This window comes from Gouania willdenowi, chromosome 7, assembly GCF_900634775.1.
Source record: "Gouania willdenowi chromosome 7, fGouWil2.1, whole genome shotgun sequence".
Lineage (NCBI taxonomy): Eukaryota > Metazoa > Chordata > Actinopteri > Blenniiformes > Gobiesocidae > Gouania > Gouania willdenowi.
The window spans coordinates 24210031-24222647 of record NC_041050.1 but is presented as its reverse complement, the minus strand read 5'-3'; the positions used below and the strand labels follow the sequence as shown (position 1 = coordinate 24222647).

The 12617-nt window shown below is 40.1% G+C and overlaps 1 protein-coding gene across 2 annotated transcripts; it reads right to left on the bottom strand.

Moving 5' to 3' along the window:
* Positions 1-1497: 1497 nt before the first annotated feature.
* Positions 1498-9682, bottom strand: LOC114467393 (alpha-1,3-mannosyl-glycoprotein 4-beta-N-acetylglucosaminyltransferase C). 2 transcript variants are annotated; one of them, XM_028453633.1, is made up of 5 exons: positions 9478-9682; positions 4900-5018; positions 4663-4813; positions 2683-2937; positions 1498-2613 (listed from the first exon to the last, which is right to left on the bottom strand). In XM_028453633.1, the coding sequence occupies exons 1-5, from the start codon at positions 9644-9646 to the stop codon at positions 1727-1729; spliced, it is 1581 nt and encodes a 526-aa protein (XP_028309434.1). In that variant the 5' UTR covers positions 9647-9682; the 3' UTR covers positions 1498-1726. The 2 variants fall into 2 exon arrangements, with proteins under 2 accessions (XP_028309434.1, XP_028309435.1); XM_028453634.1 differs by having other exon boundaries at positions 4900-4998; positions 9478-9615.
* Between the last annotated feature and the right edge of the window lie 2935 nt (positions 9683-12617).

The window sequence follows — 12617 nt, the reverse complement described above, 5'->3', positions numbered from 1 at the left end:
GTACGCCGGCTTCCTCCCACAATCCAAAAACATGACTGTAAAGCTTTTAGTTAGGAACCAGCTCATAATTAAGATGCAATAGGCATAGACTGCCGGCGGGGGGTCTGGCATGCTCGGTTGGAGAGGGCGTTAAGAGAGAGGTCATTTAGGTTAGAGAGGGACCGGAGAGGGTCCCATTCCTCTTTCAAACACTCCCTCTATGTCTGCTTCTTCCCTTGTGTGTTTGCTCCTGTACTCCCTCTGGCTTTTGTCTTGCAGGTCCGTGGGATCCTCAGTGTGGAGTTACAGAGTCTCAGCGGCTCTGTCTCCACCCTCTCCTCTGCACACACCCAACACAGCATAACGTGGATGGCTGTTCATCATAGGAATGGGATCCACACAAGGTTCCTGCTGGTTTTCCTTGCCGCCATGATGAATTCATGTTGGGTGTGGGATACATATGTATGTGTATATACGTATATATGCATATGTGTGTATCCATAAAATGAAGAGTCCGTCCTTAAGACTGCTCTACTGTAAAGTGTCTTGAGATACCATTGGTTATGATTTGGCGCTATACAAATAAAGATTGATTGATTGATTGAGATTGATTGACTGTAAGGTTGACTGGAGTCTCTAAATTGCCCATAGGAGTGAATGAGAGAGTGAATGGTTGTCTGTGTCTGTGTTGCCCTGTGATGGACTGGCGCCCTGTCCAGGGTGTACCCCCGCCCAGCGCCCTATGAGAGCCGGAGATTGGCACCGGCAGACCCCCGCGACCCTGTTAAACGGGAATAAGCGGGTATGAAAATGGATGGATGGATGGACGTTAAACATCCTCACTTGACGGGTTGAGATATACTGCCAGAAGACTAGTTACGGCAAAGAAATAATCTGCCAAACAGATTGTTTTATTTTGTGCCAAGTTTAGAAACGTAAAACGTGTTCCCTACATAGAGTCGCATCTTCTGACATAGGCCACCCCCACTCCCACAGCATATTGCTCTTTGTAAGTCATTCCACATCAAAAACCTACTTTTCAAATTCCTTCTTAGGGTTTTGTGTAATCAGCATGAAACTTGGCACAGAGTCTTCAGTTAGACCTGATCTAAAGTTAAAATAATTTTGTTTGCTCAAAATATGCATGAATAATTACCGAGTACAGTTTTCTAGCAATCTATAAAAATGGATAACTGTTGCATATCTCGTCAAAATATGTATGAGCCAAATTTGAATAATTTAGGCCTCTAGGGGGCACTGCAAATATGAGAAATTATTATCTCCTAAATGGCACGACCAAATTTAACCGAATTTGGTGGGTATGGCCACTGGTCACTCCTGGGACCGTATCTCTAAGTTAATCACGATTGGTCAAAGTGGGCGTGACATTTTGGCCTGTAACTTTCACATTTTAAATCACATCTTCATAAAGTTCATATCCACCTGTTCACAGCAAATGGCAGCTTTTTGTCAGAAAACCTTACATTTGTGAACAAACCAGTTTCATCCAAGTTAGTCCTTCATCACTCTTTATTATGAAACAATAAAAATTCCCTGAACATGAAGATCCTTAATCTTTTAATCTTCATTAAGAAAAAAACATCCTGAGTTTACACAACAATCACATTTTTTGCAGAAGTTTCCAGTCTTACAAAAGGTACAACAAAAAACAAATAGTGAATTTATAAAATTATTTTTCTAACTGAATCATAAAAGACAGTAAAATATAAGGCACAGATTTAAGGAGTTAAGTATTCTTTGTCTTTGTCTTGACCCGAATCTTGTGAATAACCACCCAGTCCTTCTGTGGAGCAGTGACTTGTATCCTCAGACATGATGAGACAGAGCTGTACTTTGCATCGATATTGTACATTTCAAACTTCCCGTTTTTAAACGGTCCCAGTGAATAAAAGCTCTTACAGCTCTCTTCTTCTTTAGTGAGTACATCCTGGCCCAGCTCCACCTGAGCAGACTCCAGCAGGTCCTTCTTCCCTGAGCCCGTTTCTACGAGTATCTCCGTCACTACAACGGGCTCTGTGAAAACAACCGTCAGATAGTTCCCTTTCTCCGGAGATCGTCCCCAAAAGAAGCCCTCCCCAGAATCCCAGGCCAGTTGAGGAAAATGTTTTTGGTAGGTAGACATGTCGGAGTAAACCTTCGCCGAGGGGTTGGTGTAAAGGCTTTCCTCAAAGTTCTTGTCCTTGAGTTTGTTGTACGTCCCCTTGAACGAGGAGAATGTCCCCATGTGTTGGAACAGTGAAGGTTTGAAAAGGATCTGCTCTCTCTGAGTCATCAACTCTCTGAAATGAGTCATTAACCAATCACAGGGCATCTCCTGGTAGAAGAGGAAAAGGAAGCGGGAAAGAAGGGGGAGGTGGGCGGACTTGTAGAGTTTCCCAATATATCCAAGGCTGGAGAACTCCAGCGTCGCCCAAGTGCTCTTTTTTGCTTCCTGTTCTTCTATGCGAGTCTTGATGGAGGTGAAAAAGTTCTTCGCAGAGGAGACGTCGTCCTCCAGTTGGAGATAGTACCGACCCAGACCGGCACTGTACAGCGTCAAGAAGGAGTAATCCAAGTTCTGCTTGGAACGGAAGGTCACACGATCCGAAGCGTCGTTGTAATTCCTCTTCAGGCCTTAAACAGGAAGTCACAAACATGACACACAGACAGGAACCAATCAGCATGCACCGGAGTGGAGCTCACCTGTGACGGGGGGGTACCAAACCTGAGGGACGTGAATGATCAAAAGCTGGCCCTGGTCCAGCTCTGAGCTGAAGCCCTCTTTGATTCTCTTCACTGTGTCCATTATCCAGCTGAGGTCGAAGTCAGCGAGCAGCACAACCACCTGCAGAGACGAGAGCTCCTGAGGAGACGACTGGGAGAACACGGACTCCAGGGTGGGGATGAGGTAGCTGCCCTTCTTCCTCTTCACAGATGACATGCCAATAGTTAAATACCCTGAAACACACAGTGCCAACAAACATCGTCTAAGAAAGAGTTCCTGAAACTCCTGATATGAAGATGATTCAATAAAGAACACATGAAGGTCGGCTGAGCGAGTCCTAGTTGTCACACGGACATCGGCAACCAGAACAGGCTTCATCGGGGAACATGAAGCCTGCGCCACGACACAGAGCTTCACTAATGACGTGCGGGTCATGTTAAAGTAAAACATTATCCTTTTACTCAAAATCTTGTGGAATGAAGGCAGAGCAGGTGTTGCATTAACCACTAGCTTTGATTAGGGTTGAGTACGGTCATCTGACTCCCTTCTCTTCCTCAGTGGACAAAAGTGAAATGTGAAAAGTAAAAGTGTGTTGTTGTCGAGCTGCTGCTTCAAAACAACAATCAAAATAAAAGTGAAAATATTTTCCCTATAGACGTTGACATGTCACGGTCACCCTCTGTCCAATCAGAAGCCTTCCCAAGGATGACCCAGATAGGGTTAGGGTTAAAACCAGGTAGTTGACCATATCAGGATACGCAATAGACAGAAGACTCTCCGGGTTGTCACTGATCCAAGACGAGGGAGCCAACTCGTATCAATCTGACAAGAAAACGGAATGTGTAAACTCTCAAATAGATTTCTGGATATTTTGAAACTGAAAATCAGAGCCACCAAATTTTGTGCGCGCACAAATAATCTGCCATTAATGAAAGATGGTGTGGAAACGCAGCATAGCCAAGGACTACTGGTGCAACGGAGCATCATTGATCCGTGATTCGCATGGATATCTATCCACAGTTCGCAGATTGGTTTAGTTTTTATGATTTGCGCATCATTAGTAATGCCTCGATGAAGCCTGTTCCGTTTGCGTAGTCCGTGTGTGCGACTGACCCGCGTATGTTTGGTACGCGCTCCTGGTCGTGTATCTGTGTGTGATTGAGTGAGAGTTGAAGAGAGACACACACACAGAGAGAGAGAGAGAGAGAGAGAGAGAGGAAATGCTGTGTGTGTGTGTGCATAATAAGTCCATGTGAATGTTGTCATGTTTATGCCTCCATCCATCCATGTCTTTTAAAGCTCTTATTGAATAAATATTGGCTCTAGTCCAGATGGCCATCCTTGACTCTTGTAAGAATTTGAATTTATAAACTCTCCGCTTTCTTTTCTTTCTTTTTTGATGATGTGGGCATAGGCTAGTTTCTATTTCACTCTCCATGTTTAAAAAAAGAAGGTGTCATACCTTATATTGCACTTTAATTTGTTTTTATATGATTCAAAATTTTATTTAAGCATTGGATTGACACCTCAAGTTAAATGTTGTTTGTATTTAATGAGCAGAAAAATGTTTTACAAAATAAATGGACAGCAACGTTATTGGTATTCTTTTTTTCTTCTTCTGCTGATCCGATCAGTGACTCAAAACCGTGATACAAACCAAACCGTGAGTTTTTTGATCCTTTGCACCACTACCGAGAACAGTGACCACGAGCAAAATTTGAAATGTTGCAAATGTGCTCAATACAATGTTTGTGTTATTTTTCTTGTTTGACAGACCCAATCCTAAAGGCGTGGGGTTGATTGATCACATGTTAGCATTTCACAAAGCAGCAACAATCTGCACACATTTCGGAGTTTATCATTCTTGCATTTGCTACAAATCTGGGATTTGACAAGACATTTTTATGAAATTATGCCTCTTTGATTTTGAACGTCTACAAAGCCCGGAATGTGCTCACTCTGCTGGGAGGCTGGGGTTCCTGCAAGCAGCTGATAGGAGACGTTGAGCGGTAGAAACTGTCCTTGTTCCACCCATGATTCCAGACTGATGGGCCGATTTCCCTCCCAGGAGAACTCTAATGGAGCAGCTTCTGGTGACGGTCCCAAGGCCTGCAAAACAAACGAGAAGCTGTTCACTCATCAGTTCTTCACACAAAGCCTGCATGTTTTAGGTTCCTCAAGAGGCGCGTCTTTACACTTATGAGGAGGTTGAACAGACTAGTGACGAAGAATCCACCAAGGAGGAACAGCCCTCCAAGAACAACATTCCTCTTCTTTAGAACACACCGCATCTCCTGAGACACACAAAAACACACTGTGCAACAAATCCAATCAGGAAACACCTTGTCAGGAATTAATTTGTGAATAAGCTGCTCTTAATGCTGCAAACAAAAGCTGACAGAGTCTCAAAAGGACTGCGCGCGTGACTTTAACAATAATTAAGGCTCATCCCGCGGGCGGCATCAATAAAAGGTGATCTGGGGTGGTCTGTCAGTGCGCCTGGGGCCCTAGGCAGCTGGGGAAGTGGTCGTCGTCCCTGGGTGGGCTGCTGCCAGTGCTGCTTCTATTCCGGGTCCTTCTGGCCTGGGGTCCGGTCCCTGCTGGCGCTGGACCCGCCGGCGGGCGTCTGCTGGGTGTGGGCCTTGGCTCCTCTGCTGGGGTCTCAGGCGGGAGCTCTCTGGGCCCTCCACTCGAGGGGCTGGGTGCTTTAAATACTTTAGAAGAAGAAGCAGAGGCCTGAAAGGGTTTGAACAAGACTTTGTTGTTTTACACAGGGGTCATTTTATCGAACGAGTCAGGCAGACGAGTAATATTTTACATAATATTGATGCGTTTGTTTTTTTGGTGAAAGAATTCATTGTAAAGTTCAATCAGAAAGTTTAAGTTAAAACAACTGTAATGTTTTTGCTGCTGAGATTTATGGTTATAAAGGTTAGCAAGTTGAAAACCCAATTTTTGACATTTTAAATTAAGATCGTATTACTTTCTGCAATTCCAAAAAAAACCCAAAACAAGATGATTACAAAACTTGATTGTAAACTTCTACTTACAAATAAATCAGTTGAAACGCTATGTTTTTCAATTTTGCATTATATTCATGTTTGTATATATGATACACATATTTTGAATTACTACAAATTTCTGGTTAATTTAAATAAATAATTCTCATGGGAAATTTTTTTTTTTTTTTTGATTATTTGCAATGCCCAGAGATTAAGTTCCTGTGAAAATCTACTGGAAATGTGTGACCCTAATCACATGTTTATCTATTAAAACTAATATTTACAAATGACTATGATTAGAAATCTTTAAAAATAAACAATGCGCAATTATCTACATGGATGATTTAGGAAGAAATTTGGAAGAAAAAGGAGAGGGTTTTTAGAGGTTGCACAAGCTGCTCAAAGTTTCTTGGAAATTGATATATAACAGAGCATATAGTTTATAGATTCCACCAAAGCATTGTGATACCCTTAATCGAGAAGATTATGAAAGGAAGCAGATCAGTGACTTTGTCACCACCATTGGCACGATGCGTTTCTTTGAAACTCTGGATCTGACACAAACATTCTTAAGAATTCCTCCAGCACATGTCAACAAAGCCACAGGACTTGCTGGACTTTCAAATAAACTTTTGATGTAATTTTCAGTTTGTTTTTGCAGAACAAAACCAGAAATTATTCCAATATGCTATGCCTTTTTTTTTAATTTGGCTCGCTATGTTATAGTATGCAGCAATTTTCAAGTGTCTTGTGCAACCTCTAAATATAGATTCAATAATTTGACAATATGGAACCAAAAGCTGGGTTCTAATGTACAAAATCTAAAAAAAAATGTTTTGGACCAGCCTAATATATATATATATACTTTGTGTTTATATATATATGTGTGTGTGTGTGGAAATAACAGGTTATTTCTACTTTCAATTGTATGTATTCCACTAATAGGCACCATTCATGCAAAATAATATTTATTGAACATTAGGAATGAAAAAGACACAATAATAATTATCTGATACTGATGTCAACCGATATCAGATTTTTTGGCAAATATCGTCCAATAATGGTAAAAGATTTACACTCTTATCCAGTATATTCGAACGATATATAACTGAACTTAAACAAGGAGAAGCACTCTCCATGACTCTTTTTGTTCAGAAATTACTCTAACAAGCTTTTTTAAACAATCTGTGGAGAAAAATTTCAGCATGCTGACTTTACAGTCCAGAACAATGACTGTTTCGGTCATATAACTCAGAGAGTCGGCATTTGTATAAACACAAATCTGTTTTGCTACAGACATCTCGCAAAAAAGCAGCGCAGATTCACGCAAGAAAAGTTACACAGGTGAAAACCTTCTATACTAGTAAACAGTGGCGGCTGGCCAATAGAGGGCGCTAGGGCACCGCCTGACCACTCACCACGTTTGTTTAAGACATGAAAAAATAATAAAAATTAATAATTAATTAAAATTACTACGAAACAAATGTATATCTGTATTTAGTAGGGATGCAATCCAACAGCTAAAACAACACTGCAGTTTAATATAGAAACTGCACTAAACTGCACTACTGGACGCCCAAACTGCACTACTTTTTCTGCTGCCGATAATGTTGGGAGTCACTGCTTGGAGCCACGGGCCCATGGTTAACACACATCAGCTGCTAGCACTATGTGCTAATGCTTCAGCCTTGCTTTTAACTCACTAAACCGAAGACCTAATGTTGCTTTTTCTTGCAATATTCGGCCAAATATATTCCGTGGCCGAATATTCGGTGCATCCCTAGTATTTAGATAATCAGAATGAATATTATATAGATAATGATTATGTGTAAAGTTTTTTAGTTCATCTGTGTCTGATTGGTGACATGTTTCCTCCTTGAGGCACAAAAATCTTTACCGTCCACTCTTGGTAAAAGTTGTGCATGCGCAGTAAACTCCTCTTCAATATAATCCAATGGAGTGTATCTGGGCGCTGGTAAGCTACGTCCAGAGTCACTCTGCGTCTGTGCAGAGTTGAATGCAGCCGATCATTTATACAACACCCCCCTCCCGCCAAGGGAGGGGCTGACTTCACAGTGGTCCGTCATAAAGTGGCTTAGATGAAACCGTGGGACGTTAGAAGGAGAATCAAAATGAAGAAAGAGAAATTAAATAATTCTGCTTTCACTGCCTACCTGCTGACTCAGCATGGATGAAGACAGCTACGACCCATTTAAAGCACTTTCAGAGAAGGCAAAGAAACATGAACAAACTAAATTTGATCATTTCAAATCTTGAATATGTCCATATTTCGTAAACTAGGTCTTAAACTATGTATTGTCAGGTCTTAAATGTATATTCATTTACCACTTCTTTTGTCACCCCCGTTTGTATTTAATTACTTGTTAAACTAACTAAAACTAAAACAAAAATAGGTTAAATCTGAAAAACTAAATAAAAGAAACAAAAAACTAAATAAATTAAATTTTAAGTACAATAACCCTGACACACACTCACTCTATTGTATATACCAGAGTTTCTCAAATTATGGTACGGGGTACGCGATGGCACTACAGGGGGTACTTGAGAGAGAAAGAGAGAGAAGAAGTAAAATTAACAAATGAAAGCATGAAAAATATGAGGTTTTATGTTTACTTTTAGTTAAAAATTATAATAATACTAAATATGACCAGTAATTCATAAAAAGACAAGAAAACACCAAATAAGAGAAAAATATACTGAATAATTAAAACAGACAACCAACAACAAAATACGCAAAATGACAGCAAAAAACACACACTAAGAGAGAAAAATACTTACTATTACCAGCAACACACAAGATCACTACAAATTACACAAACATAACAGAGAAACATATAAAATGACATAAGACAACCAAACAACACCAAAAACACACAGAGAATAATTTGAATAATGCCAACCACACAAAAACGAAACACACAAAATGATGATAGAGATGGTCTTCATTAGAACATGAACTGATAAAACAAGGATCATTCTCTTGGTCCCACATCAGGAGGGAGATGACCATAAATGATAAAAACTAAATAAATCTTTGCAGGACCAGGTAGCACTAAATACTGTTTCTTTCCACTTATTTACAAAATGAGATTCTTTAAAATGTGTGTTATCACATATTCATTCCATCATTATAATCTTTTTTTTTTTTTTTTTTACAGTATTCTGAGCAAAATGTGGTAGTTGGACATTGAGCCAAATAAAGTTTGAGAACCACTGTTATGTTTTACATTTTGCTTGTTTATGGGTTCTGTGGAAATAAATGTGGTTCTATAACTGTAATTTCCCTTATTTGTTGAAAGCCACACAAACCCTGTTTGTGGTGTATATCTATTTTGGAGTTGTAGCCCCTTCTGGAGAAAAATGCACCAGCCGCCACTGGTAGTGAAGCTTTGGGTTTGGACTCGTTTTCCCATGCACAATTTTTAACCTACAAATAAAGTTAACAGCAGAAAGTTACATTTGGTAATTTATTGAAATGTATTTTTTAAAATCGCTTTCTTTTCAGTTGAGTGAGTTCATTTGGAACATTTGATAAGCAGAGTTCATGATGTTCTGGGTCCATTCTGAGCAGAGAAGCTGCTTAAAACCGGCCTAACTTCCAGTTGTCCTCTATCATTAATGAGGCACTCTACGGTTACACACACACACACACACACACACACACACACACACACACACACACACAGACAGACAGACAGACAGACAGACAGACAGACAGACAGTTCTTTCCCAGCGCACGACCTGACTCACCTCCCGGTGCCGGGGAGCCTCCCTCGCGGTTCACGGTACCGGGGAGAGCAGCTGAACTTGGACTATCCGCTGGAGCCACAGCCTGAGCCGCGTGGGGCGCACATTCCGAGCGCGCGCGCAGTGCACACACAGCTCGAGCGTCAGGTGGTAAAGTGTTCCCCTCTACCATTGTGAAGCCCCGCCCCTCCCTCCGAGGAGAACACGTGTGTTTGAAATGAATAAAAGTACATTTCCATAAGTTGTGCTTTTATCTTCAACGGTTATTTGGGGCTTGTGAACACACACACACACATACACACACTCAGGTCAGGTTTCATGTTGTTTTTGGTTCCATCCCCTCCCCCTTCACTGAGTGTCCTATGTAATCATCCTTTTCTTGCTTTATTCTCTCTTTGTTTATCATCTCTCCATCATGACCAAACATCTCCACCTCGTCTCTTTCACTTTACCAGTAAACTCTGCAACATTCGCTCTCCCTTTAAATCACTGCTTCTCAAACTGGGGTCCGTCAAATTATATTAATAATAAAAGCAGTATTACTCATGTCATATTGTTACAAAGTGTAAAAGTGGACCATTGCAGCACTAAAACAAGTGTACAGTGTATGATACTGGACATGAAGCACTGCAGTTAAATGAATGGTTCAATGGATATAAAATCAAGCAAAAAGAAAACGATACTTTTTTTCTTTAATGAATGTGCACATATTAAGTTTTTTGCTACTTGATCAAACATATTTTATGTTATAAACATAAGCTACAAATGCAGTGAATTGTGTTTACTTGACATGAAGATGATGAGAGGGTCCTTAAAAAAAATTATTTATTAAACTTGACAAGTGAAGTAAAAAGTGTCACAAGTAACTACGGATTTTCACTGGAAAAAAAAAAAACCTTTACTAGTACTGTAAACACATTTTTCTTTACTAGTACAATTATAATGTCTCACTAATAGTACACGTAGACTGTTTTAGTTGACTAGTAGTACTAGTGTGACTGTTATTTCATGTTATTATGTTTATATGTGCACTATTTACGAGTTCACTATTTGATGCGTGCTGTAGACTATGGTTCCTACTTACCACAGTTTCAGGGGGACACGTTAAAGAGTAACTCAGGAAAAAGCGGACCGCGAGGTAAAGTAGGGAGAGTGACTTTTATACTGAGCTGTATCGCTGTGTTGGTCTGTACCCGAGTGGAGGAAATAAAGAGAACTCTGGAGTTCAGACTATTGTAGCCCGTTTTTACTCAACGCCAGAAGGACTGGAGGAGTGAACAAGAAAAGAGGGTTACACTAGTAAAGCACTAATAGTACTGGTATGTCTAATGCAAATGAAGTAGGAGGGATTATAACTAAGGTTTTTCTCTCCCCTCTTTGTAAATATTTGAATTGAACAGCTCTGAGGACAGATGACAAGAGTAGTCAGTCATACCTGTCAAGTTTTGGATTTGAAAATATGAGAAATTTTCTGGCACTCGCTACGAGCCGTCCCACCACTCCCACCATGCTCCAGTATCCCTTATATTTTAAGACAGGAGTACAAGAAAATTAAAAAATACCTGCTTGTCAACCACTTACTAAATACAATTGGGTGATTAGAATGTGGTAGGCCTACCTTTGTTGACATTGAAACGCTGTGAACATACAACGGTTTTTAAATTGAATATACTTACAGATCTTACATTCAGCAGTCACATCAAATCTATCACAAAAACAGCTTCTACCACCTAAAGAACATCTCCAGAGTGAAAGGTTTAATGACTCAGAAAGATCAGGAGAAACTGGTCCATGCTTTTATCTCCAGCAGACTGGACTATTGTAATGTTCTTCTGACAGGAATCCCCCAAAAGAGCATCAAACAGCTACAGCTGGTTCAGAACGCTGCAGCTCGGGTCTGAACCAGAACAAAGAGGTCAGAACACATTACTCCAGTTTTAAAGTCTTTACACTGGCTCCCAGTCAGCCTCAGAATAGACTTTAAAGTTCTGCTGCTGGTGTATAAATCTGTGAATGGGTTTGGTCCAGAATACATCAGTGAGATGTTAGTCAGGTATGAACCCAGCAGGTCTCTCAGATCTATGGACACAGATCAGATAGTGGAGCCCAGAGCTCACAGTAAACATGGTGATGCTGCGTTTAGTTGTTATGCTGCAAAGATGTGGAACAAACTGCCAGCAGAGCTGAAGTCAGCATCTAATGTGAACATTTTTAAATCAAAGTTAAAGGCACTTTTTTTCTCTACTGCATATGATTGAGAGAGAGATTTTTTGTCATGTTGTTTATGTAATGATGATTTTACTGATGATTTTAATTGATTTTACTGATGATTTTAAATGTTCTTATTGATTTTAAACAATTGAATGTTTTATCATGTAAAGCACATTGAGTTGCCTTGAGTATGAAATGCACTATACAAATAAATTTGCCTTGCCTACAGTGTATATACAAGTCAACACATTGTACATTTACTGTTAATTTCACATTGCTCGCCTCATGTGGTTGTCTGGCATTTACTAATGACTTATACACATTTGTTGGAGACTTAAGCTCTTTTAACACTTTTTTGAAAGGACTGTATTTGTGTAGCTTGTGCTTTGTGGATTTTTCATGCTTTCATTCTAAAATCACAGTTACACATCTTTCATAACACATACAGTAACTGCCTCATCCTGCTCCTCTTTAGGAAGGTAAATTCTTAGTCCCATTTTTCAAGATATTTACAGAAATTCTTTGTTTTTTTTGCCAGAACAACTTCTTAAGTTCATCCATCTCTCTTCTTAGTTGTTTCCGGTGTCACGTACTGAGTTTGTAACCGTACTCTGATTGTAAAACAATCTCAGCACAGTGGAAGTAGCAAAAAGTCATTTTCCGGTAGTGCGCATACGCATCTACAATGTCAATACGATGCAATCCCAGTACGCCACACCAGGTTTTGCTGCTGTCGGCAATAATCTTGCGAGAACTGCCACCCAGACCACTTCAGTTGGCAATTCTCACGAGGCTAGTGACAGCGTTAAGTTTAGAGGCAGAGGAATTTATCTTTTAATTATTATTATTACAGTATAATATGGGATATTTCCGGCGGGAAAGAAGAGTAAAATATGGTAGTTTTCCGGCCAAAAAGGGAGACTTGACAGATA

Bases quoted from the DNA above. Each gene is read 5' to 3' on its own strand.
- LOC114467393 (XM_028453633.1), bottom strand. From the start codon at position 9,646: ATGGTAGAGGGGAACACTTTACCACCTGACGCTCGAGCTGTGTGTGCA. The intron at 5,019-9,477 runs GTGAGTCAGGTC...TTTGTTGCACAG, and splicing joins AGGCTCCCCGGCACCGGGAG to TGTGTTTTTGTGTGTCTCAG. The intron at 4,814-4,899 runs GTAAAGACGCGC...TTTGTTTTGCAG, and splicing joins TGTTCAACCTCCTCATAAGT to GCCTTGGGACCGTCACCAGA.